At 33.3% G+C, this 26094-nt stretch overlaps 1 protein-coding gene across 3 annotated transcripts in view; it reads right to left on the reverse strand.

Moving 5' to 3' along the window:
* The window catches only part of NCAM2 (neural cell adhesion molecule 2), a 520684-nt gene that overhangs the window by 106694 nt on the left and 387896 nt on the right, over nucleotides 1-26094 (reverse strand). For all 3 annotated transcript variants that reach the window (XM_023238847.2, XM_011285729.4, XM_023238848.2), the window contains 2 exons: nucleotides 7248-7435; nucleotides 2516-2612 (listed from right to left, as the gene is read on the reverse strand). In XM_023238847.2, coding sequence (XP_023094615.2) covers nucleotides 2516-2612; nucleotides 7248-7435 — 285 coding nt within the window. The remainder of the gene's footprint in view (nucleotides 1-2515; nucleotides 2613-7247; nucleotides 7436-26094) is intronic.

Consider the following 26094-nt stretch of genomic DNA (forward strand, 5'->3'; position numbering starts at 1 on the left):
AAGAGGTCCCATCAAAGGAATAATGTTTATAAATGTTGATATTTAAGTGTAGGTTTCTCATGTAAGGCTCAGGGTCTAATTCATTTTTATATCTCCATTACAATTTCAGTTGAATCTACCTCTTTCTGAAACAAATTTTAGGTATGCATTTATCACAAAATTTTAAATATTAATAAAATTGTGCTATTCAATAAATAGTTCCAATAACATTTTAGTTCTTACCTGAGGTGAACATTTTCTATTTTTCAAGCTGAAGGAAACTCAGTAAGTTAATACTTTCATTAGGAGTATAGGTATCAGACACACCCAGACCCCATGTCAGAAGGATAAGTATCAAATATATTTTCATTTTTCAATGAAAAATTTTACAGTATGAAATGTGAAATATGAATAAATGTGAGATATTAAATGTTTCCTGAGAATTTAATAATGTCTATTCATTATGAATATAATGTTCTATTTTTCATATTTTTTCCAGGATTATAAGCACTTAAAAATTTAAGAAAATCTGGTCATTAGCAAAGTTTACCTAATAGATACAAACTTATATGATCTGTAAAAAAAGAACACATAAAACAGTGCATCAATATTATTATAATTCTATATATATATATTTGTCACATACATAGTTATTATTTATAAAAAAAGTTCATATTAATTACAAGGAAATTCATCTGGTTTCCTGAGGCTAATTTAGTATCAATTTAGTATCAGTGAATTTTGATATGACTTAGCACATTTCATTTTCCTAGAATTTAATTGCTTGTTAATGGTTTATTCATATGCCTAAATGTGGATAGTCTACTTCCCATGATTTTCATTGAGATTAATTTTCTAATAACGTCGTGGTAGATAATAAATATTCATGTATTTCTTTCCTTTCTTTATCCCTTCCTCCTTCCTTCCCTTCCTGTCTAAGTTCTCTTTCATGTCAATATTTTTCTTCCTCCTTCCTTCCCCGAGAACCTTTTATACAATCCCTTCTCGTCCTTTTCCCTTAGTGTAACAAAACTTGACTTGGAGAGTAATGGGTTCCAGTTACATAATAATTTGAGTATTGATTAGTTTTGTAAACTTTTATTTTATTTTTGTAAATATTTATTTATTTTTGAGAGAGAGAGAGGGAGAGAGAGAGAGAGAGAGAGAGAGAGAGAGAATGAGCAGGGGAGGGGCAGAGAGAGAGGGAGACACAGATCTGAAGCAGACTCCAGGCTCCAAGTGGTCAGCACAGAGCCTAACATGGGGCTCGAACTCACAAACCATGAGATCATGACCTGAGCCAAAGTCAGAGGCTTAACCGACTGAGCCACCCAGGCTCTCCGGGTTTTGTAAACTTTTAAATTTCCCGTTGGTCTTTACAACTAATAACATTACTTCAGGAGTATATTTATATCATATGATCATATCAGTATGATATATATCAGTATCATATCATATCAGTGGAAATAAATACCTTTCTTAATTTAATATAAAATTATAGTTATATACTGGAACTGTACTTAGAAAACAGTTTAAAATATTTTCATAGAAGGTATGTATTCTATTAAAACATAATACTACAATAATTTTTTGATATTTCTCTACCTACTCTTAAAATGCAATAAATCAAGTTTTTGTATCATAGGAGCTATAAAAAATATACTACAATGTATATCTTCTGACTTCCAGTCTTGTAAAACATAACGGCAAATTGTATAAATATGTATGTATATTTTATATATAACTGTTATTTATATAACTAAAAACATAACTAGATTTCTAGTTAAAATGAATTGTATTCTACATGCCATTATTTCTATATCTTTAAGCTCTGGGGATAACTAGAATGTTTTCAAACAAAAAATGCAACAGTTTTCAATGGCAGTTATATAATCCTAAATTTTCTATTTGCCTTAAAAATAAGCTTACTATTTGTAGTTTCAACTTTAAGATTTTAAAACAGATTAATTTTAGTTTGTTTTCTATCAAGATATCTTTTATTTTTAGTTTTTTTTTGATAGGGTTCTAACTTTACATAAAATATAATTTGCTTTCTTTTTTTTAATGTTTATTTATTTATTTTTGAGAGAGAGAGAACACAAGCAGGGGAGGGATAGAGACAGAGAAGGAGACAGAGAATCTGAAGCAGGCTCCAGGCTCTGAGCTGTCAGCGCAGAACCCGCTGAGGGGCCTGAACTCACAAACTGTGAGATCATGACCTGAGCCAAAGTCAGACGCTTAACTGACTGAGCCACCCAGGTGCCCCTATTATTTGCTTTCCTAAGACATTTTCTCCTTTTTTTCATAGACAGTTCGCTCATAAAGTTGGGGAATCCGAATCAAGGTTTAAAATCAATCTTGATTAGTAAATATGTTCTAAGTCCTCATTATCTTCCCTCAGATGCAACTGTTCTAAATTTTTAAGTATTGGTTCATTCCTCCTAATAATAACCTGTATCATTACTTATTAAAATGTAAAGCTATTTGATTACAGAAATATTTTATGAGATCTCAGAAATTATTGTGCTATACTTACCAGCCAAAGCAAGAATATATTCTTGAAATCTTGTTCCTATACGGTTAGTGGCTGTGCAATTATATCGTCCAAAGTCATTGTCAGATGTAGGTGCAATCTAAAATAATCATAATAATAAATGTTGAACAATTTTAAAACAATATCACAACAGTTTTAAAATAGATTCTAGTATGCCTACCATCTTCACAACTGGTCTATTATTTACAACTCCTTGCCATATTTTTTTTTCTGTATCAAGTAAGTATCACGCCCTTTTAAGATGTAATCCATAGACCTGTGTTTCCATGGGACTAGGTGAAATATAGTTTAGCTATTAATTTATTAAGTAGAAAAATGCTACATCTACTGAATAGAAAAATCACTAGATATTAATGTATGTAAAGATCAGAAAGTAGTACACATTTTGAAAAAAAAATATTCTGCAATCACTGCAGACATGAACTTGAAAACAGAAAATTGTTCCCAAAGCATTAATTAACTCTTTGTTTTCTGTTTTAGCCTCAAGTCAGGCAGACTTAAAGTTAAAAAAAGGTTGGAAATACATCAGTTTTCTTTCCCTCTCATGATTTTATTGAATATGAAATATTAATGAAGGATGAGGACTCATTCTAAAAAAAAAATAATAATCTTTCCAGGAAGGTACTTTGCAAGAAAAATGTTGCCCTTGTGTAGTAATCCCTGTAGACAGACATATTATCTTGATAACTAATAACAGTATCTCGCCTCCATTTATGTTCAATTCTTATCATTCTCTCTCAGTTTAGGTGCAAAATAGCTGACCTCAATCCTTACACATTCGAAATCCATAATTAAGTTAACCTTCCAGAATTCTATTGCTGAACGTTGGGACCAACCCTGTAATTCTAATGTACCGAAATTCTGAAGTATCAATTCAGAAAAGAGATTTGATGATACTAATAGGTACAATTTTCAATCCCAGTAACTATTATTAAGGGAGCATAAGCTTACAACAAGAGTTGCTGTTAATTTCAACTCTATCCCAAAAAGGGGAAAATGATTTTGTGGTAATGGGAGGCCATTAACTAAAAGTGCAATTTTGAGGTCCATTGAAGATGGTAATTCTGAAAGAGTACAAAAAAAATCTGTGTTATTCATTCTCTGGTTAGCTGTCTATAGGAGTAGATCATAAGTTTAAGGATCAGAAGCTTTAACAGTTCTTATGTAAGTACTTTTGAGTGATTAAAATATTCATTTTTCCTACATTCAGTTTTTAATAAGCTAGGCTAATTTAACTTTAAAACAATTTTACTAGTGAGAAAGAAATCTGCCAACAAAAAATTTCTTCATTTTACAAGCATTTGAGAGTTATTTATATAGTCCACAGGAAAGAATGTGCACTGAACTGACACAATGCAGAGACAGAATGGACATGACAAAGTAGGAGAACTATCATGCAGCTCCTCCATATTAAAAAGGTAATTTAAATATAACCAGTTTAATCGGAACGACTTTTAAAAGGCTCAATTCAAGGTTTTTTCACTTGTTTGTTTGTTTTCTGTTCCTGGGAGTTTGCCTATCCCAAGATGGAAGTTTCATAATTTTGTCTGAAGTAATTTCTTTATAATGTTGTATGATGAACAAATACAGAAAACACCCCTAATAGAATAGATTATTTAAAAGAAAAGCACAGATCTAGATATAACCTGACCAAATCATGAGCCCGGCAGCATATTTGATGTGTTCTAGGAAAGCAATATGAAAACAATGTCCAAGAGTGGCTTGACGCTCAATCTGAACACAATGAAATGAGAAGTAATCTTATCAAAAAATAAAATAATGTACAGATAGGTATATTATAAAGCACTAACTTAAAAATATTTAAATTTAAAATATACCAGTTATTGCTGCTATTTATCCAAGAAGAACTAGGAACATCTTACATATGGAACCACTTTTTCATATTTAAATATGCAATTAAAATAATTCAAGTTTACTTAAGATGTTGGGCTTTCATAATACATAATTGAACAACATATAGTTTTGAACATCAATAAGGGCTGGGAATACATTGTTGATAAGGGAATTCAATAATCTTTTTCCTAAATCTTCAAAAACTTGGTTTCATTTCTCTGTGTTCCATTGTGAGAAAAAATCATGTATTTAATAGCTAGCACTTTACTTAAGAAACAACAGAGAACAATAAAACAATACTATTCCAATCAATCCATTAGAACATTCCTACATCAATTTTTGCCCATATATTAAAAATATGTCCGATTACCTCAGGAAGCACTCAGGGAAAAAAAATGGATGGGCTATAGAGATGAATTTATTGGCAGCAATCCAAAGGATTTATATAATATTTTATTACGTCTTAAAATCCATAAATTTAAAAGATTGAAAATATATATTTACTCAATGTGAAAGGAAAAACTTTAAAATCAATTCAAGAAATCTATTATTGACCAACTTGTTATCAATTGCAAACTCTATTTTTCTATATTGTATTACATGTTAAGAATTAGCAATTATATGACTATTATAATAATTACCAAAAAAATAAAAATGTAGTATCATAACCAACTATATATGTTATTGATTCAAGATTAGTAATGCTTATCATTGCTTTTTCTTTTTTATAGTTTTTTATTTTGTTTTATTTTGTCTTCCTATTGTATTAGTTACACATTAGTTATTTATTCATGATTTTAATTCAATTTTTGAAAATAGTATGCACATAAAAAGTGTATATTCAAGGTCAATGCTTTAACCAACAAACCGTGCGGTGGTGTATAAACAAAAATTGCTTAGTTTTCACTTTGGGATGGAGAGAAATGCCATTTGGGCAGAAGATTAAATAACATGAGAGCTTTATATGAATAAAATATTTAAATATAAAATGATTAATATATTTAAATGTTGGATTTATTACATGTTGCTTGAAATTGACTATGGAGAATTATGAGCTATCCCAGAAACTGAAAACTGGTAGAATGATGTAAAGCAGAAATTGCAGATTAGTCTGTCATTTGAACATGAACTTAAATCTACCTGTTACGGAATGAATTGTGTTGCCCCATGGAATTCAAATGTTGAAACCCTAACCTCTAATGTTACTTGGAGATAGGGTCTTTAAAGAAATAACTGAAGTTAAATGAGGTCATAAAAATGGGTCTTAATGTCCTTATAAAAAGACAAGAAACCAGAGCTCTCTCTTTATGTGCACATAGGAAAGTCTATGTTAGTAAATGGTTAGAGGGAACATCTGCAAACAAGGACAGGGATTTTATAAACAAACAAACAAACAAACAAACAACCCTGGCACCTTGTTCCTGGACTTCTAGCCTACAGAAATGTGGATGTGGGGAAGGGTTTCTTTGTTGAAACTACCCAATCTGGTATTCATTATAGCAGCCCAAACACAGTAACACAGTACCCCAAACTAAGATTAAATCTAACCTTGGTTTTTAACTATGGTTAAATACCTACATTTTAGGTTAAATCTACCCAAATGTCTTTGTGAACTTGACCTCTGTGTCAATTCACCAATAGCTAGTTCTTCTAATAAAGTTACAAAGGAACCAATTTAAACCGAAATGGATCTAGACAGAGTAGCTTATTAGTCAGCTATCCAAATAATTGGGGAAGTAATGGTTAAATCCTTCTATCAACCAAACATTTCACTAAGTCCAGTTACCAGGTAGAAGACTTAACAAGGCACCAATGAGAACACCTTGAAGTTCATGCAGTCTGGATATCAGATGTTATTTTAAACCATGCGTCTTTAAAATTTATGTAAACTGAACTACAGGGAAAAAATATAGTGTCCTTTCAGCTAAATAGGCTGGTGGGGAAGATTCCTAATTATATTGAAAGAATGATAAACCGGAAGGGTCCCTGATTATCATAGAAACAGAAACTTTGGGAATTGATACAGACACATAATCAGCAATTACTAAATAAGACGTAGTGTACTCAAACAGAATTTAAAGCCCAGGCACTAGGCAGTATAAAAACAATGATATACAATCTTAATTTAAACTATAAAATGAAAGGCGCCTCTGTGGCTCAGTTGGTTAAGCGTCCAACTCTCTATTTTGGCTCGGGTCATGATCTCACAGTTCGTAAGTTTGAGTCCCGCCTTGGGCTCTGTGCTGACAGTGCAGAACCTGCTTAGGATTCTCTCTCCCTCTCCCTCTACCCCTACCCCTGCTCTCTCTCTCTCTCACAATAAATAAACTTAACAAAATAAAATATGTATACATGTAAAATACATATACAAAATAAAATGAAATGAGGCAGTGAACAAGTAAATCTGGTTTATTTAGAAACTTGTAAGTATGTAACAGCAAGAAGTAACATATGCCAGTCCTAGAAACAAAGCATAACCTCAAAAACAATGGCTACAATCAACATTGAAACTGAATTTTTGGCCTTCAATAACTGATGAATTACTCATTCCCTCACTCTATTTTTTCCTGATATAACTGACTTTTTCCAAATATTACTTCATGAAAAATAATGGCTTTTGTTATACACTCATAATCCTACATAAGTAAATTATGAGAAATTAATCATTAATGGGCCATGATCCAAATGCATAAAATTTCCTTTTTAAGTAAAAGGACATGAAAAATATACAATAAGATTTGTATGTGTATATGTATTATATGAAATATATAAGTGTATTTATATCAAGGTATTTAAAAATATAACATAGTAGTTAACTGCTAAAATAATACAACTTATTCATATGTACATAAAGACTTACCTCTAATATCATCTTTCTCCCTGCACTATATGTCTTTAAATTAGTGGTGTTTTTAGCTGGCAAGACTAATTTCTCTCTTCTCCAAAGGACTGATGCTGGTGGATTAGATTTCACATCACAGCTTATATTGATCGGGTTTCCTTCCCAAGAGTAATAAATTGTTTGGTTTGATATAAACTTGGGAGCATCTGTAAAGCAAAATAACGTAACATTTATAGACCTTTTCTTTTAGGTAAATAATCAATTAGTGTTAACAACAGTAATTATTACTCAACTACAAAAAAAAGCCACATCAATTCTAATTTCATATATTTAGTGTGTGACAGCAGAACTCATGAAAATATGTTGTTTGACTCTTTCATCAAATAATTTTAAAATTAATATAAAAATATTCAAAGTTTGTCAATTATTAAAACATGAAACATTAGTGTACAGAATTTGCTTTTAATAATCTGAGAAAAAAATTATCTATCCAGTTAATTAATAGCTATGTACGTATATGAAATCTGTTTCTACAACAAACTTCATTATAAAGTGAGAGTTTAGGATAATGGAATCAGTGGTCATGTGTCATTTTTAAATCTTGTCTTATTCATATGATTTCTTTTGTAAGATATTTTGAAGCATATATAAAATCTAAATTGAAATGTCAATATCACAATTAAGAGACGTTTTTTTTTCCTGAAAAATAATTTCCAGTTTTAATGAAACCAGAGATGATTTAATTTAATTGACAAAGTTGATTTGAAAATTAATCAGTGCCTCTGAGGGTCTGTCAAAACTGAGGCCCCTACATCAGACCTCTGTAAAAACAGTTAAGAGAAAAGAGACAATATTATTATATTGTTTTATCAAAATAACCTAATTGCGAAGACACACAAGCGTGGTTTATAGCCTTGCTCCATGCCAATCATAACCTCTTCAAGTTTCAGTATCTTGACTGTATAATTATTTGAGAGAATTCATTTTTAATTTTTTTCTAAAAATCATAATCCTAAATTAAGAGGTAGCTAAAATGTTGCTGGTAGAAAATGTTGATTGTTATTGTTATTAATTATTTAGAACTTAGTATCATTTCACAAACTATCAATTTCAGTTTTGTTTTGTTTTACTACCTGTAATTACTTAAAAATGAGCTACACCAATTTTGTTATATCAATAGATTATATATCTGATATATAAGAATTATAATTTATAGTACAAATGCACAAGTAATTTTAAAATCCTTGTCCTTTATTTGTTTTAGTGTATGTTTTTAATGCCAATCTCACAGATTTGAATATTATCATAATACTGGTATGGAATATTAATTGAATGTTTTCCATGTAAGACAGTAGGATTGTACATTTTATTCTGTTTTATCTTTTTAATAACCTTGTGAGGAAGGTGCTATCCTATTTGAAGCATGAAGGATCTGGAGTAAGGGCTGTGCAGCTTATTCTAGCACTGAGTTGTAGGTGTGGGATATGAATCTAGGGTGATTTTAACCAGAGGCCATTCATTAGATAGCCATTCAACCCAGGAACAAAATTATATTATTCAGTGCTAGCAACGTGTTGGTGATGTGGACTCTATCATACATTATTGAGGTAAACACAATTTGAACAACCCTTCAGGAAGATAAAGAGCCTTAAAAACCTTTATAATTTTGATTCTGCAATCTGGTCTTACGTTTCTCTCCAGAGAAAATAAATAGAAATAGCCAAAGTTTATATAAAGGACTTTTAATGCATTATTATCTTAACAGAAACTCAAAACAACTTAATGTCCCTCAAAAGAGAATTGTCTAAATAAGTAGTAACACATCTTGGCCCTTAGGTGTGCTTAAATATCACACAGACATCTCTACCTATGGTTACCCTCAGCTTGCAGGGTGCCCGTCCTTCCCGTCTGTCTTCAAAACTGAGCCCCACACTTCCTCAACGCAGCCTGCCTGTCCACAACCTTCAGTTGGGGGTGGGCTTCTGTACTTGGTGCTCCCACAGACTCTATGTTTTCCCTCAGCATGGTCACAGGCATTGGCCGGATCCATGTCATTGTGTTTTCACTAAATGCTCTGACTCTTACAAGTTAAGATATGTCTTGCTCACAATTATATACCTGAGAGCTTACACAGTGCAAGGTGCTTACTCAGTTCTCAAAAACCGTACATCAAGTTTACTTGAAATTAATCAGCCAATTAATTTTCAATTCAACAGCTCAGTTAAATTGAGCGGAAGGTATTTTCAAGGAGAAAAGAAAAAAAGAAAAAAAAAGAAAAAAAAGACCTTTTTCAAGGCGTGGAAAGACGAAGTGAAAAATCTAGGAACGTATAACTAATTAGGGGTACAACTGTGAGAGAAGCCAAACTTCCTGATGTTCAGAGTGAAAAGCTAAGGTTATATAGATATACAGCTCTATCTGTAAAACATTTTATTACTCTTCATAAATATGAAATATAATCTCTTTAACATTATAATATTCTAAGGAAAGGTTTATGGATAATTTACTTGCATATAAGTATAGCCCAATATGAAAATCATACATGCTAATGGAACTATTAATAGACGGCTGACTCACAGTCTACTCTGTCCATGATGCGGCATCTGTATAAATATGTATTATATTATTATAATTTGACCGTAAACTTAGGGCAAGATTTGATTTTTCTCCAAAAGCAAGCAATTGCTACTAATTGTCTGCCTGATGATCTCAGTAGGAATTTAATTTGGAATCACTGATGTTGAATGCAAACATGCTACAGGCAATACATGCTATCCTGAAAGGCACATTAAAAAATGTATTTGTGGTGTGAGGCAAGAAAATATTGATAACTTCCATCTACAATAAAACATAAAGTAAATTCCCATACGTTACATGCTTTGTAGACTCAAAACACTACCAGTACAGCAATATGCACTAGCACAAGATTGGCACGTTAATAAAACCGAACAATTGGTGTTGGGTCACTGTTTGAAGAAAGATATGATTCTGGCACAGGCAACATGAGAAAGCTTCAGGCTAAAAACAAGCAGCCACATTTCATGTTGATAATCAAAAAGAGTAATTTTCAGAGAATTGGCCTTTTTAAAGAGTAGGCCTTTCACATCCTGAAAGACTTCAAGTATTGTGCCGAACAAATAAACTTTGGCAGTTAAGAAAACAGCAGGCGGAAGGAGGAGGAGAGAGGAATACGGCATCAATAAACCATAAAGAAAGGGAAACATCTCTCAGGGCATTATATGTCCCCCAAATGCTAGTGAAGCCCAAAATAAAATATTCTACAAAATTCAATGAACAGAAATAACTTTATGGGAAAAACACATTTTTTTATCTGAGCAAAGTAGTGAAAAAATCAGAGAAACGTGAATACTGACACGATAAAATATGTCATTCGCTGGATGAAAAAGTAGCAGTGTCCCTTCAGAAAGCTTCAGGTAACAATGAGAACCGAGGAAAGTGGCAAAAACGCCCTCCTTGACAAAACTTTTGTCAGGTTTCTATAACCCTTTTTTAAAAAAATGTTTATGTATGTATGTATGTATTTGTTTTTATTTTTTATATGTAATTTATTGTCAAGTTAGCTAACATACAGTGTCTACAGTGTGCTCTTGGTTTTAGGGGTAGATTGCCATGATTCATCATCACTTACCTACAACACCCAGTGCTCATCTCAACAAGTGCCCTCCTCAATGCCCATCACCCATTCCTCCCTCTCCCCAGCTCCCCCAAGCAAACCTCAGTTTGTTCTCTGTATTTAGGAGTTTCTTATGGTTTGCCTCCCTCGATTTGAAACTATTTTTTCCCCTACTCTTCCCCCATGGTCTTCTGTTAAGTTTCTCAAGTTCCACAGATGAGTGAACACATATGATATCAGTCTTTCTCTGACTATTTCTGAGAGAGAGAGAGAGAGAGAGAGAGAGAGAGAGAGAGAGAGAACGTGTGCACAAGCAGTGGTGGGGGGCAGAGAAAGAGGGGAACAGAGGATCAGAAGCAGACTCTGACAGCAAAGAGGCTGACAGCAGAGTCCAAGAGTTCATGACCTGAGCCAAAGTCGTATGTTTAACCAACTGAGTCAACCAGGTGCCCCTCTATAAGCCTTTTTATAAGGACTAGGGTTTATCCTCAGGACCTTCCCTGATCTGCTGCGTTCTTCAGTAAAGAATCCTGAGCCAGTTTAGTGGAAATCTTTCTATCCTGGATATCTCAGTATCTTTGAAATCTGGTCAAGTTCCTTATTACCCACCCTGAATGCCCATATACGTGGCTTACTTTTATAAGAATTTTGTCAGGTTAGTTTAGCAAGAATCACATTGTAGTTGAAATGTAATCAAGTTTCTCTTAGTAATTTTCCATCCACTGACTTCCCTCATTCTGTTCAATGACTGTAAGTCTCCACCTACTTTTGTTGTCTTTAGAATTTAGTTCAATCTCTCTCCCCCATTAGAACAGTCGTGACCCCTATTGCGATCAGTTTAAATACAAGTCTACCTTAACATTTTTAAGTGCCAACATAGTTTCTCTCTGACAAAAGGTAGAGTACATTCCCCAAAAAAGGCAATTAAAGGAAAACTTGTTTCCTTTTGTTTAAGAAGAAAGAGAAAAGCAAAGAAAGACAGGAAAGAAACATGGCAGTGTTAGAATCTATTAGATTATTTTCTATAATTTTGAATGAAACAGTTTTGAACAATCAATCACACAATAAAGAAATTCACCCCAACCAGACTTTCACGCAGGGAGACAGGGAAGATTTATATCCAACTGTTTGTGTATTCACCAAGTACTCCTTACACAAATAAGTGATCTTTGTGTTTATTGTATTTACTTATGAACAAAGTTAAACTTGTAATACTTTCGTGCACATGGTCATTTTAAGTTATGCAGAACTGGGACAGATATCATAGCATCAAATATCTGAAAAAGGAACCGGAGAGTACTCTACAAATCTTTGTTCTACACACAAGAAATTTGACTCTTGGATATTTGGGAAGGTGGTGGCAGAGACAACCCGTAATCTTTTGCTCTTTATGATCAGGTTATGAAACCAAAACACTATGCCAGTTATTCTATTAATAACTAAGTACATTCTCAGAGAGTGGCTTTAATAGATCATTAATAGTGAAATTAGTGTTTGAAGTGATTATACCAAGTAATCAAGAAGTATTTTACTAGTCCTGTATGCTGCATTTAAGCATTTAATAGAATTTGGAAAAAAAATTGATGGAAACAAATGCACATTGGTACACTCATTTCAGGGTGATGTCAATAAAATGAGATAATTAACATCATAACCACTTTGCCAATTTCTCTACTGAGGTATGAGGAGCTAAGATGTAAGATGAAATGTATTCTGGGGCATGTCGATTATTTTCTGCACTCAGGGTTTTATGGTTAGAATCACATTTTGGCAACATACCCTTGAATAGATAGTGCTTCGATGAAAATTCAGGAGTTAGTTAATCTTACATTGAGAATTGAAAAATAACAAAAAAGAGTGGTGAGAAAGAGAAGGAGAGAGAATGAAAGAGGGCAGGAGGAAAGAGGAGAAAAAGAAGGAAAATAAAATTAAAAAGGACAAGAAGACAATAAAGTGTATTTTGTTTTGTTGTAGAATTTATATTTCACAAATAGCTCCTGATTTCATCCAGTGCTCTCTTCTGTGTATTGGGGATCAAAGGCTGAACATGAAAGACAAGATCCCCACCTTCTTGAAGTTTTTATGTTCTCTCAAGTTTATTTTATGATTTGGGGTAACTTGAACCAACTCACTGATACACTTACATCAAGTTCAGCATCAAAACACAAAAAAACTAAAATAGTAAACTATGAATTTATTTAAAACTGTAAACAGAGAGAAAAGTAAACCTATTCTTTCAATATCACAAAGTCAAAGATAATGCTCTAAACTTCAGTTGGAAAATGTGAATATACCTTTTATTCTTAATTAATAAGATATGTTAAACTATTGTATATAATTTGATTGGTTGGGGTGTCTGGGTGGCTTGGTCGTTTAAGCATCTGACTCTTGATTTCAGTGCAGGTCATGATCTCAGTTCATGAGATAGAGCCCTGAATTGGGCTCTGTGCTATCATCACAGATCCTGCCTGGGATTAAATCTCTCTCTCTCTCTTTCTCTGCCCCTTCCTGTTCACATTCTCTCTTCTTTCTCAAAATAAATAGACATTAAAAAATAAAATAAGGGGTTCCTGGGTGGCTCAGTCAGTTAGGTGTCCAACTTCAGCCCAACTCATGATCTCGCAGATCCTGAGATCAAACCCCATGTCCGGCTCTGTGCTGACAGCTTAGAGCCTGAAACCTGCTTTAGATTCCATGTCTCCCTCTCTCTGTTCCTCCCCCACTCGCACTCTGTTTCTTTCTCTCAAAAATGAACATAAAAAAATTTTAAAACAATAAAAAATAAAAAATAAAATAAAATTTGATTACTGCTTATATACAAGATTGGTATTTAAAAGGTAATCTCTTGAGACACCTGGGTGGCTCAGTCGCTTAAGCATCTGACTTCGGCTGAAGTCATGATCTCACAGTTCTTGAGTCCGAGCCCTGCATTGGGCTCTGTGCTGACAGCTCAGAGCCCGGAGCCAGCTTTGATTCTGTGTCTCCCTCTCTCTGTCCCTCCCCCACTCATGCTCCATCTGAGACTCTCTCTGTCTCTCTGTCTCTCTCTCTCTCAAAAATAAACATTAAAAAATTTATTTAAAAAATAAAAATGAATAAATAAATAAAAGGTAATCTCAAAATTTATCGTCTAGCCCTTTTGTGGTTAAGAAATTATGAATATGCTAACTACAGCACTTTTGCTCTTGATTCATGACAAGTGAAGTAAGTCTTGCATTAAGAATAAAATTGCTAAGGGGCGCCTGAGTGGCTCAGTCGGTTAAGCGTCCGATTTCAGCTCAGGTCACGATCTCGCGGGTGAGTTCGAGCCTCGCGTCGGGCTCTGGGCTGACCGCTCAGAGCCTGGAGCCTGTTTCGGATTCTGTGCCTCCCTCTCTCTCTGCCCCTCCCCCATTCATGCTCTGTCTCTGTCTCAAAAATAAATAAACATTACAAAAAAAAATTAAAAAAAAAGAATAAAATTGCTAAAATAAACAGAAGGTATTATTCAACATCTCAATAAAGAATAAATTTAATACCCAAATTAGCATATTTACTAATGCCTTAAAATATAATAATTACTTTTTTTTGAAGTAGGCTTCATACCCAGCATGGAGCCCAACACGGGGCTTGACCCTACAACCCTGAGATTAAGACTTTAGCTACAATCAAGAGTCAGATGCTTCACCAACTGAGCCACCCAGGGTCCCCCTCAAAATTGCTTTTTAAAACACTTTTTAAATTATATTTTTTTATTTAGAAATGTATTTACATTTACATTTACATAATGTAACTTTTACATCAGGAAAATTCATAGGAATATCCCAAGTTGATCTCAATATTCAACTTCTTATTAAGACATTTATGAAGAAATTAGGTTGTTACCACTTTTCAAAACATTAAGAGTTGAAAATTTGTTATGTTGCTTCCATCTTTGTTGGATGTCCATGTATGTTTTCTTGAGTACATATTACCTCTTATAGAATAATATTCTATCTAGAATATAATGAAAACTAAGGGGGTTTTGTTACTAAAAATATCATTCATAGCATAGAGCAAAAAAAAATAACTAAACTAAACATAATTGTAAAAATATCCTCCATACTCTAAAAGTAGCAAACATAAACACTGGTATCTTTCTGTACTCTCTCAACAGTGAAACTAAATTTGATTCTTTTTTAAAGTTAAGTGAACTTACTAGCCTTTATGTGTGTGTATGTGTGTGTGCTCACGCGTATGTATTTCTTCTAGTGTGAACACATATATGCATCATTTCAAGGGAATTTCAAGCCATCTGTTTATCTGTTGAGAGATATTAATTATATGGAGTTGAATCATAAGCAGTTTCATTATCATATTTTAAAAATTTAAGTTTCTGCACTTGAGGTAATATGCTTGAGAGTTAAAAAAACTATTATATTCTTTCTTATGTTATCAAAAGGGCAAAATTCATTTTCAATTTTCTCAGTATTGTGGTATCATATATTATACTTGATATTTTAAACAGTTACACTTCTACAATAACTTAAAAATTAAGTACACTCTATAAACTACTATAAATAATTAACATTTTATTTACGCTTTAGTTGTATTTGGCTTGATATTTTAGCTAATATTTATCTATTCTTCTATTTATTCCATCATCCATTCTAAAGCCTGCCATCATAGGGTGCCTTGCCAAACAAAATATTACAGTCCTTTAATCATTGAATTGATTGCCCATCTCTAGTGAAAAAAATTTGTGTCCATTGACACTAAGCTAACCGTCAGCAAATATGGATACACCTGTTTACATATAAAAGTTTCACCACCCTGGCTATTCATCAAATCATATTTTGAGCTTGTGGGGAAAAAATCCGATGTCTAAGGGTTCCTCTGAAAGATTCTGAATGTACTGCTTTGGGAAGGGTAGTTGCTGCAGTAATTATCCCCAAGTATTATTGTGTGTCTATTTTATACTAATTACTGTTAAAATGAGGGGTTTCATGTCAACAGGGAATATTCTCTAGGGGATCAGGCAGATGCAAAAATATATAAGTATAATGAAGGCAATATGTATCACAATAGAAGTGGAATGGGTAAGGTTCTTGTCTGAAACGTATCAGCACTGAGCCTAATTAGGATATGCAGGGGAGGCTCAAAGAAAACTTCCCAAAGATCATTATCCTTACTTCTAAATTTTTTGAGCATATAAAATGTGTTGAATACAGTGCTACCTGCTTCCCATGGATTGTCACAACAAGCCTGACATTAGGAATCTGGACACACACACACACACACACACACACACACGATGAACTACCAGTGGAAGCCAGAATTTTGCAGCTGCTGTTTATAAGTAAAATATTACATTAGAAATAATGTCAGGCCTGCCATTGGATTCAAGTCCCAACTATGCCAGAGAGCAACGATGTCACCTTGATTTTCTGTTTATTAGTTTGGGCTTTGGGTTTTTTTAATTTTATTTCTTTTTAGAATTAATAGTTGAACTAGTTTCTTTAATCTCTAGGAGTTTATTAACACGGAAAACATGAATCTTGGACAAATTAAAAATATAGACAGAGGATTATAATATTTACCATATATAAAGAGGCATTGGACCATATAAAAGGTGAAATTTGTTTTTGGTTAAAATTATAAATTCCTCAGGATAATGTTAATTATCTCAAGATTATAAAAGCCTCTGGTTGGTAGTTTACTATACATACATACATGTAATTTTATGTATATATATGCATGTATGCTTATAATGAAAATGAAGAATAATCCTTTTAGTAAATACCATTTTAATAAGTTAACATGTTTAAAACCAAAGGATGCATGTGAGAAAATCATGTGAGTTCCTCAGTGGCAAAAATATTGGGAAGTACATGATTTTTAGGCTCCCATGTCTTCTTCTAATTACATGATTAATAAAACTATATTTTTGCACAGACTGTGAGAAGAAAAATACGTAAAACTGGATGTAAAATGAATACAAGTCTTAATAATCAAAGAACTATGTTCTATCTATCATCACAATGGAAAGATCTCTAAAGTGTAATTATTTAAATCTAATTAAATGGAAGCCGTATAGGTAAAAAGCTGAGCTAGAACATTTCAACAGTACTTACATCCATAACCTTAAGTGAATCTCTAAAGTTACCAGCATAGGAAGAAACACCAGAGTGTGTCAGGATCTGAATTTGTCATTTCCTCAAAGCAGGGATCAGGAAAAGTATGTTCCAGGCATACAAGAAGACATTACAGAAACTTCTAAGACTGCTTTCAGACCTAGTGCCAAGTTACTCCTGTTTTGATAAAATGTACTTTTAAATTTTTTTTTTGCCTTATGGCGGAGACTTAGGGCTGAACATGCAGCTGGCACTCATCAATGCATTCCTAACACTGCACAACTTCCCTCCCTGATTATTTGCTTACTACAAGCTTTTCACTTTCTCCTGTCATTCCCTCTCAGGCTCTGAAGGCTTTTTTTTCTGAACATGGTTTATTTGTGGTTGGTAACTGTGACCTGAGTAAAGTCTTACATTCTTGCTGAGTGCTGGTCTGAATTCCTGAAGTCAGCTTGCTCGTGAGCTGGCCAAAGCTGATAACGACACACAACACACAGGCTTTGGGAGCTGAACTATAAAAATCTTTGACCTGAATTTCCACAGGTTCATGAATAATAGAAATCAGGCAGCTCACTATACAAACTCACTATGCCCTATCTGTTTTGTGAATCGAATTGAAAAGCATAATAGGGTAAGATTGACAATCAATGAAAATAAATTTGTCTTTAAAAATCATATTGATAGCATAACATGTACTGCTCTTGTAAAACAATTTTGGGATCAGAGCAAATCTGTCTTGCACATTCTCCAAATAATTTACATACTGCCATGAAATACTAACCCTTCTTGTAGTCATCATACTTTGTGGTATAAACGTTTCCATTTTTTTCTTTAATATAGATTTTAAGAACCACAGTAAAATAAAATAGGATATTCTTAAAAGTTTGACATTCATTCTTCACCAATAAATCACAGTATATAGAAATACCATTCACTTCTCTCCCACTATCTGGTTCATTGTGTGGCCTGGCCATTACTGGCTTACTAGCCAACCAGTTTCTATTTTAAGACAATGTTGGTTGGGGCGCCTGGGTGGCACAGTTGGTTAAGCGTCCGACTTCAGCCAGGTTACGATCTCGAGGTCCGTGAGTTCGAGCCCCGCGTCAGGCTCTGGGCTGATGGCTCAGAGCCTGGAGCCTGTTTCCGATTCTGTGTCTCCCTCTCTCTCTGCCCCTCCCCCGTTCATGCTCTGTCTCTCTCTGTCCCAAAAATAAATAAACGTTGAAAAAAAAATTAAAAAAAAAGACAATGTTGGGGTGCCTGGGTAGCTCAGGCGGTTAAGCATCTACCGGTTTTGGCTCAGGTCATGATCTCACAGTTTGTGGGTTCAAGACCCATGTCAAGCTCTGTGCTGACAGCATGGAACCTGTTTGAGATTCTCTCTCTCCCTCTCTCTGCCCTTTCCTTTTTTTCTCTGTCTCCCAAAATAAAAATAAAAATAATAATAATAAACTTTAAAAAAAGACAAAATTACTATTCTGATTAATCCTTTCTATAAGGTTATCCTCATACTTTTGAAATTAAAACTTTTATGAAGATTTATAACATTTCACACCAGCTGACCTATGCCTGTCTACTTTGTCTCTATTTGAATCCACTTCAATCCTTAGACCCTCACCACCCCTGACCCTTTTCTGCGTTCAGCACATTGCACTAGCTTCCCATCTGTCTGATCACTATGACATACTTCATCTTAATGTGTCCATTTCCCAAATTAAAACATAAATTCTCCCCGCAAAACCCACATAAGTTCCATGAGAGCAAGGACAATGTTACTTTTCTCACAGTTCTGTACAGCACCTGAATTTATATTTCACATCCAGTAGATATCCTGCAAATAACAGTTAAGTCAATAAATGAAAATCCAGGTAAGTGCGGAGAAAAACTATACCAACATGTTTCATTTTTCTAATATCACAGAATTTAGGACTTTAATCCAGTATTAATTCTGTGGTGATACATTGTTTTTCATGGACTCATTGCTTATTTTGTGAAGAAGCCATCCCCTTAAATTAACTAAGAATTAACTGCACATGTTGTTTTAATATCTAAATCACCTTGACGCTTTTTTCAGTCATTGGATTTTCTCATTTGATTTATGCTGAGGGAATCTATCAAGGGAATAAAAACTAATATATCCTTTGGCACTTTTAGAGGATAATTCAATTAATAATTTTATAGATCCAGCTCTCCTGAATGTTCACTCATAGGCAGAATCAGCTATGGCAATTAACTGGATTCAGTCCATGTATCATGGGAATTCTAGTGGCTACATGGAATACTAAATTAGATGTGCGTTTATTGCCAATTAACCCTAGTGTTGGATGTGCATTTTCTGTACCAAATTTAAACCAAGTTATGCATAAATCTCAGCATATTTTATGACTCTAGAGTCGTAAGTGTCATATTAAGATAATGCTTATGTATGACTTCTTAGCACACATTGGGTTTCTCTTTAATTTGACTGCTATTAGTGATATAATTATTACTGATAATAATATAAGCTTGATTAGGAGTACCGTGAATTATTCTTCTTTCTCTTGTCTTAATATTTTTCCATAAATTGTATGTGCCTATATATATACTATATATATATATATATATATATATATATATATATATATAGTATATATACAATATATATAATATATTTTTATCTGAATATAAATGCATTTACAAAATAAAGGTATTTTACTACCTCTGGCTGTTTCTCCTCTATTTATGCTTTATATAATTGAATTTTCCATAAAGCTACAGTATTTTAAAGACTACATTATTATTATGCACAATTCTACATAGAAATTTAGGAAACAAAGCTTAAGTGAATCTCTTTCATAAAAACTACTAAGTTGTCAAAAAGAGAATAATCGGTCATACAGATATAACAGTGTTAAAGTTGTTCTATAAATAACAAAAACTCTCAGTCTTATTACCATAATACAATAATAGTAATAATAATAATAATAATAGCAACATTTGAAATAATGATGATGAGGGGGCGCCTATGTGACTCAGTCAGTTAAGCGTCACAGTCTTGATTTCAGCTCAGGTCACGATCTCACAGATTTGTGCATCAAACCCAGGGTCGGGCTCTCTGCTGATGGTGTGGAGCCTGCTTGCGATTCACTCCCTCTCCCTCTCTCTCTGCCTCTTCCCCGCTTGCTCTCTCTCTCTCTCAATAAATAAATTTAAAAAAAAAGAAAAAGAAATAATGATGATGATAATAGTTAATGTGGTGTTTATCATCTATCAATCAGTGTTTAGGCGTGTTATGTAATGAACAAATTTAATTTCAATTACAGTACATTGGTACTATTTATTGTCAGTATTTTACCTTTATATTCATTACCTCTTAATTGAAAGGCTGAAATATAGGTAATTATACCTTCTACCTTCCTTTTCTACCCTCCTTTAAATGTCTTCAATAAAAATTGGTATCAAATTGTTACATATTTTTAACTTTCAAATAACCACAGTATTATTTAGTTGGACTTAGATCACAATTTCATTCTGCTTAACTACCGTTTATGTTAACATATATTTTATATTTTTAATGTGCATTTGATTAGAATACTTTTTAATTTAAAGAGGTGATAAACTACCATCAAAATTTAATTAATTATACATAATATAGAAAAATATTTTCAGCCAAATTGAATAAAAGCAATTTGAGTTATGATTAGAAATGAATCATATGTGATATATTTTCAGAGCACTGCATCATGGTAAACAAAACAAAAAATTATACAGCTTCTCCTAAAATAAAATTGACATGGATCTCCATCTTTAGTATTTTGTTTTTCAGCTAAAAAATGTGCATTCCTTAATTGTGTTTACCCAAGGTCAATATGCCCCCTAGCATATGATAAGCATTAAATAAATATAAAATTAATGAATGGATATGGCAATAATTATCAAATAGCTGGTACTATACTATTATGCACAAAATTTGTATTACAAATAATCAACAGTTTTATAATATTAATGGATTTAAGAAGTAGAGAAATTAAATGAAAATAACGTTGAAATAAGAACACATTGTAAACCATAGTATAAATAAAAAATACCCATAGCAAAGATTTAATTAATGAAGCATTTTTTTGTTTACCTTTTATGTTTATTTTAAAACGTTTTATTGTATATTTTATTAAATAGGTAACCAAGTTGCTTCTCAGTCACCTACAGTTTTTATTCAGCCAAGTGAATAAATTAGTGAAAGTGTTTTTGATTTTGCTTTTCCAAAATAAAACTGTAAATTTACAGGAAAAGTTAAGATTTAAGGATATCTGCTACATATAAATATATCTTTGGGATTTCCCAGAGAGTTTTTGGAAAATCATAAATATGTGTTTTCTTTTCTTTTCTTTATTTCTTTTTCCCCCCACTTTAGAAAAAGGGATATTAGAAATAATTGGCTTTGGTTTTGTGCATATTACACTATAGTGGAAATGTTTCTACTCATTCTAGGAAATGATATTTCACTGTGCAAAACCAAACAATTTGAAATAAAATTTAAAAATAAATATGTACATATTCAAGTGAAATTATTATCTTGGTTTATGAGCCTATGATCTGGAATTTTATATATCTAATTTTTATTATTGTATAAAAATGTAAAATAACAATCTTTCCAAAAAATAATTAAAATGAGCAATCACAATGTGAAATGCTGCTCAAGGCGAGAAAAATGGTTAAATCAATTGTTAGCATTGATGACTCATGACTACTAGGAGCAAAAATTAATCACATTGAAGTTTGAGAAAATCACAGAAAAAAATAAAAGAATCTCAAAATAGAATACCTTTTATGGTATTAGGCTGACTACATTGGTAATTGTTCTTATAACCTTAGAAGACTTTTTATCAAGCCCAAGATAAATCAAAGATTTCCTAAACAAACAGGATAATCACTGAATTACTTGTATCTAACAAGTAATATTTGAAATCCTGCTACAGAGGAAGCATTTTAAGATACCAAGAGTGCTAAAAATATTTTAAAGAGTGAATTGCTCTTAACAAGCATCAGAGGGGCAGAAACAGTTTTTCTTATCAGCAATATGAGAGCACACAGGACATTTCACTCTGGATGACCCAAAACATATGAAATAAAGTGATCTATGTGAGTAAATATAGTAAGTCAAGTGAGTCACATAGGTTTTTGAAATGGTATGGATGCAGAACCAGTATAATCTGGTCCTTCCTTTCTAGATCTTTAAAATATTGTGATGATACTACAGTTCTTTAAAATATTGTGATGATATTACATTTCTAAGAGGATTTTTTTGTTTTTTCTTTGTTACTGCTCATTTGTATAGTCTCTATGACACATTTTTAATTACAATTGCATTAAATTATATGTTATTTTATGATACTTTCTATGCTGACCCATATAAGTAGATCCCATCTTCCTAAATATATTGCAATATTTGTATATCCCTTCAATCATTTTGCATTTGAAAAGCACTAATAATACACTATTTCTAATGTTATACAATAAATATCATTAACCTGAGTGATTATTATGAGGGTTGTTAAATGAAGATACAAAAATACCATTTACTTCTTTAACATCTTTAAAAAATTTATTGAAAATTATGTTGGTTTTTCTTATTCAATACGTGATGACACAAGCAAGTTTGAAGCAAATGAGAGAAAAAATGTTAATAAACCTGTAATCAGGATTCACAAACCCGATTATTACTTTAAAATTATCTTGTACTCATGGGCATGTACTTCTGATATAGCTTATTTTATTTAGCAAATATTTGCTCCCGAAGCCCTCTCAATAGGAGCGCATTACCATCCTGGAGTGATGATAGGCTTAGCCACATGACTTTTTGGATGTGACATGAGCTAGCACTTGAAATCAAGCTCCCATTATGGGGTGTGTTCTCTTGTGCCTTGCCATCACCATGAAGTGGCTTCCTCCCTGTAAGGGGTCACCTCTTCTGCCTGGTGACAAGTGTTACTGGACCCACAGCATGGAGTTAAGGATTGCTGCTTGACACAAGGCTCCCTACTGAAAGCCTGCCTATGTCAGCTGATTGCAGTTGAGCATGAGAACTATTATTATATAGCGCTGCTGAGTTCTGGAATGTTTATTATGTATGATTATGGTGGCGTTAGCTGCTGATGTATCTCACTGCACTTCTCTATTTAGTTCTCATTGACTCTTTTCACTGTTTCTCATGTTATATATTTTGCTACTTTGTTTTGTTTATTATCTGTTTTCCCTTCTAGAATGTAAAGTTCACAAAGTCATTTTTGCTTGCTTAATTTGGTTCTCTATACCCACACCTGGAAGAGTGCTTGGTTTGTAGGACATGCTTGATAAATACTGTTGAGTGAAAATAGATGTAATTAAGATCCTAACCTCAGTATGCTTCAATTCGTAAAATAATGAATTTAGATCCATTTCTTCCTCTTCACAAATCAGGAAACTGAAGTTTCGATAATTTAAATAACCAATGTCTTAGGATTAGTTCCAGCAGGTTCATTAAAATTTAAGGACAGCCGCTAATACTATGACATTCAAATATTGTTTTAGTAAAGCCCAATATATTAGAAAACTACTATCTAGCTTAAATCATCACAAACAAAAGCTCGCTTAAGTCAGTAGATAGGTATCAACAATACATGGATAATATTAGGAAAAACTTGTCCTTGCCACTGCTCCACCGAAATTAAATAATAGAATTCCAAGGATTAAAGGATTTAATGATCACAGAGTTCTGGCTGGTTGGATTTGAGTTGTTTTATCCGCCTTTCTCAAGAATCAATATCATAAATTTTGGTGGCCATGCTATTATGGACTAAGGTATAAAGTAATAAATCCAATAAGGTAAATCTCCATCCTAGGGAAGAGGAGGAAAGTGGAGAAGCATTGTTATGAACTGAATGTTTGTGCTCTCCCCAATTCAAATGTTGCAACTCTGCTCCCCAATATAATGGTATTAGGAAGTGTGGCTTCGGGGAGAAGATGAGGAGTAGATGAGGTCATAAGAGTGGAGTTCTCACAATGCGATCAGTACCCTGTAAGAGTCAGAAGAGAGCATTGTTCCTGGGCTCTGTTCTCCATCCTATGGGGATAGAAATAGAAGCCAGCAATCTGTACCAGAACCCCACCATGTTGGTTCACTGACCTTGGACTTACAGCCTCCAGAGCCATGCAAAATAAACTTCTGTTGTTTATAAACCACCCAATCTATGGCACTTTGTTATAGCAGCCTGTACCAACTAAAACTGTTTGTAAACAGTCTGCCAAAAGGCCTTGTGGGCAGCTCCACTCTGTGAAGTTCTGCATTAGTTCCATCTGTGACATGGTCCTTTCTGTTAAATCCACAAAGCTCACTGCTATGGACTGAATGTGTATCCTCCCTATGCCTCCCCAATTCATAGATTGAAGCCATAGTCTTTATTTTTTTTTTCAACGTTTATTTATTTTTGGGAGAGAGAGAGACAGAGCATGAACGGGAGAGGGGCAGAGAGAGAGGGAGACACAGAATCGGAAACAGGCTCCAGGCTCTGAGCCATCAGCCCAGAGCCCGACGCGGAGCTCGAACTCACGGACCGCGAGATTGTGACCTGGCTGAAGTCGGACGCTTAACCGACTGCGCCACCCAGGCGCCCCGAAGCCCGAGTCTTTAAAGACACAGTTTGGAGGTGGGCCCTTTGAGAAGTAATTCACAGACGAAATCATGAGAGTAGAATCCTATCATGGGATTAATGCCCTCAAATAAAGTGGAAGAGATAAGAGGTGTCTCTTTCTGTGTGCGTATACCAAGGAGAGGCCATGTAAAGACATAACCAGAAAAAAAAAAAAGCTCTCAGCAATAACCTGGCCACTGTGGCATCCTGATCTTGGACTTCCAGATTCCAGAATGGTGAGAAATAAATGCTTGTGTCTAAACCACTCAGTCTATGATGTATTTATTTTTTATAGCAGCTCAAATTAAGACACTCACTTGCTAGTGAGAATTGTAATTCCTGGGGCAAAGTCTTCAATCTAAAGGAAGGACAGCAAGCTGTGACAAACTGGAGGTAGAGTTTGATACTTCTGGACAACTAAGTTAAGCAGGTGCCAAGAGGCAGTGATAAATCCAGTAGCTATACAATATGACTATTTTTATTTCTTTGTTTGAAATTTGTTTGTTCATTTCTAAGGTTTGTCCTCTCAAGGGTTGGATAGTTCCTAGAATTCCTGAACAACTTTTCATTACCGCAATCTCTAAAGTACATTTGAACAATAAGATTTGATTTGAATCAAATGATACCTGTCAGAGAGAGATGAAATGTGATAAGACTAGAATAACTGATAGTAGCTTTACATAAGGAGCATGGTATTTCAAATTTTCCCAAGCGGTACATGTTAAGTTTGAGTTAAAAAAAAAAAATACAGCTGAACAGTAAAAGGTTTTTCACCTTTTTCTCTTAATATTCTGTTCTTATCTCCTGCATATAGAGATAAGCTTTACATTTCTCTCGGACACTGTCCTTGAAATGATCATAGTGGTTATAGCACTAGAACCAACTGATTTCTACAAATGAGCTTCGTTTTTAACCTCTATACTAAACTCGGTGTTAAAAGTTAAGGTCATAAGACAAGATTTCAATCACAGATATATGTGTGTGTCTACTGTGACTAAGAAGGTTTTCTAATTTCAAGGTGTTTATTAAGATAATTTTTAAATGTTAAAATCCTGGTCACATATTATCTACCTCATCCTGTACATGCAACAGACCAAGCTTCTAGAATCACTGTTATCTTGAGAGACTGTAAAACGTAAGGAAAGAATTATCTGATAGAGCAAAGATTTATCAATTCTATGGAAGACATGTAAATATGGAAGTAACATGAGTCTGTTATAAGATTAAATAATTAATGTTGTCATATCTTTAAAAGGTTTATGATATTGCTAACACTAATATACTAAAAGAGAAAATGCGTGTAAAAATTGCTATTATGTCTGACAAGAGATAAAAGCAGGTACAAAGAGGTGGATGAGAAAAAACGTAAATGAAAAATTTAATACTTCTTAACATGCATTGTTATCATTTGTTAAATTAAATCTATCACATAAAAGAATTAAGTGTAATTAATAGGTAATATTCAATAGCCACAAAACTTAATGATATTCTAT

The sequence above is a fragment of the Felis catus genome, chromosome C2, assembly GCF_018350175.1.
Source record: "Felis catus isolate Fca126 chromosome C2, F.catus_Fca126_mat1.0, whole genome shotgun sequence".
Taxonomy (NCBI): Eukaryota; Metazoa; Chordata; class Mammalia; order Carnivora; family Felidae; genus Felis; species Felis catus.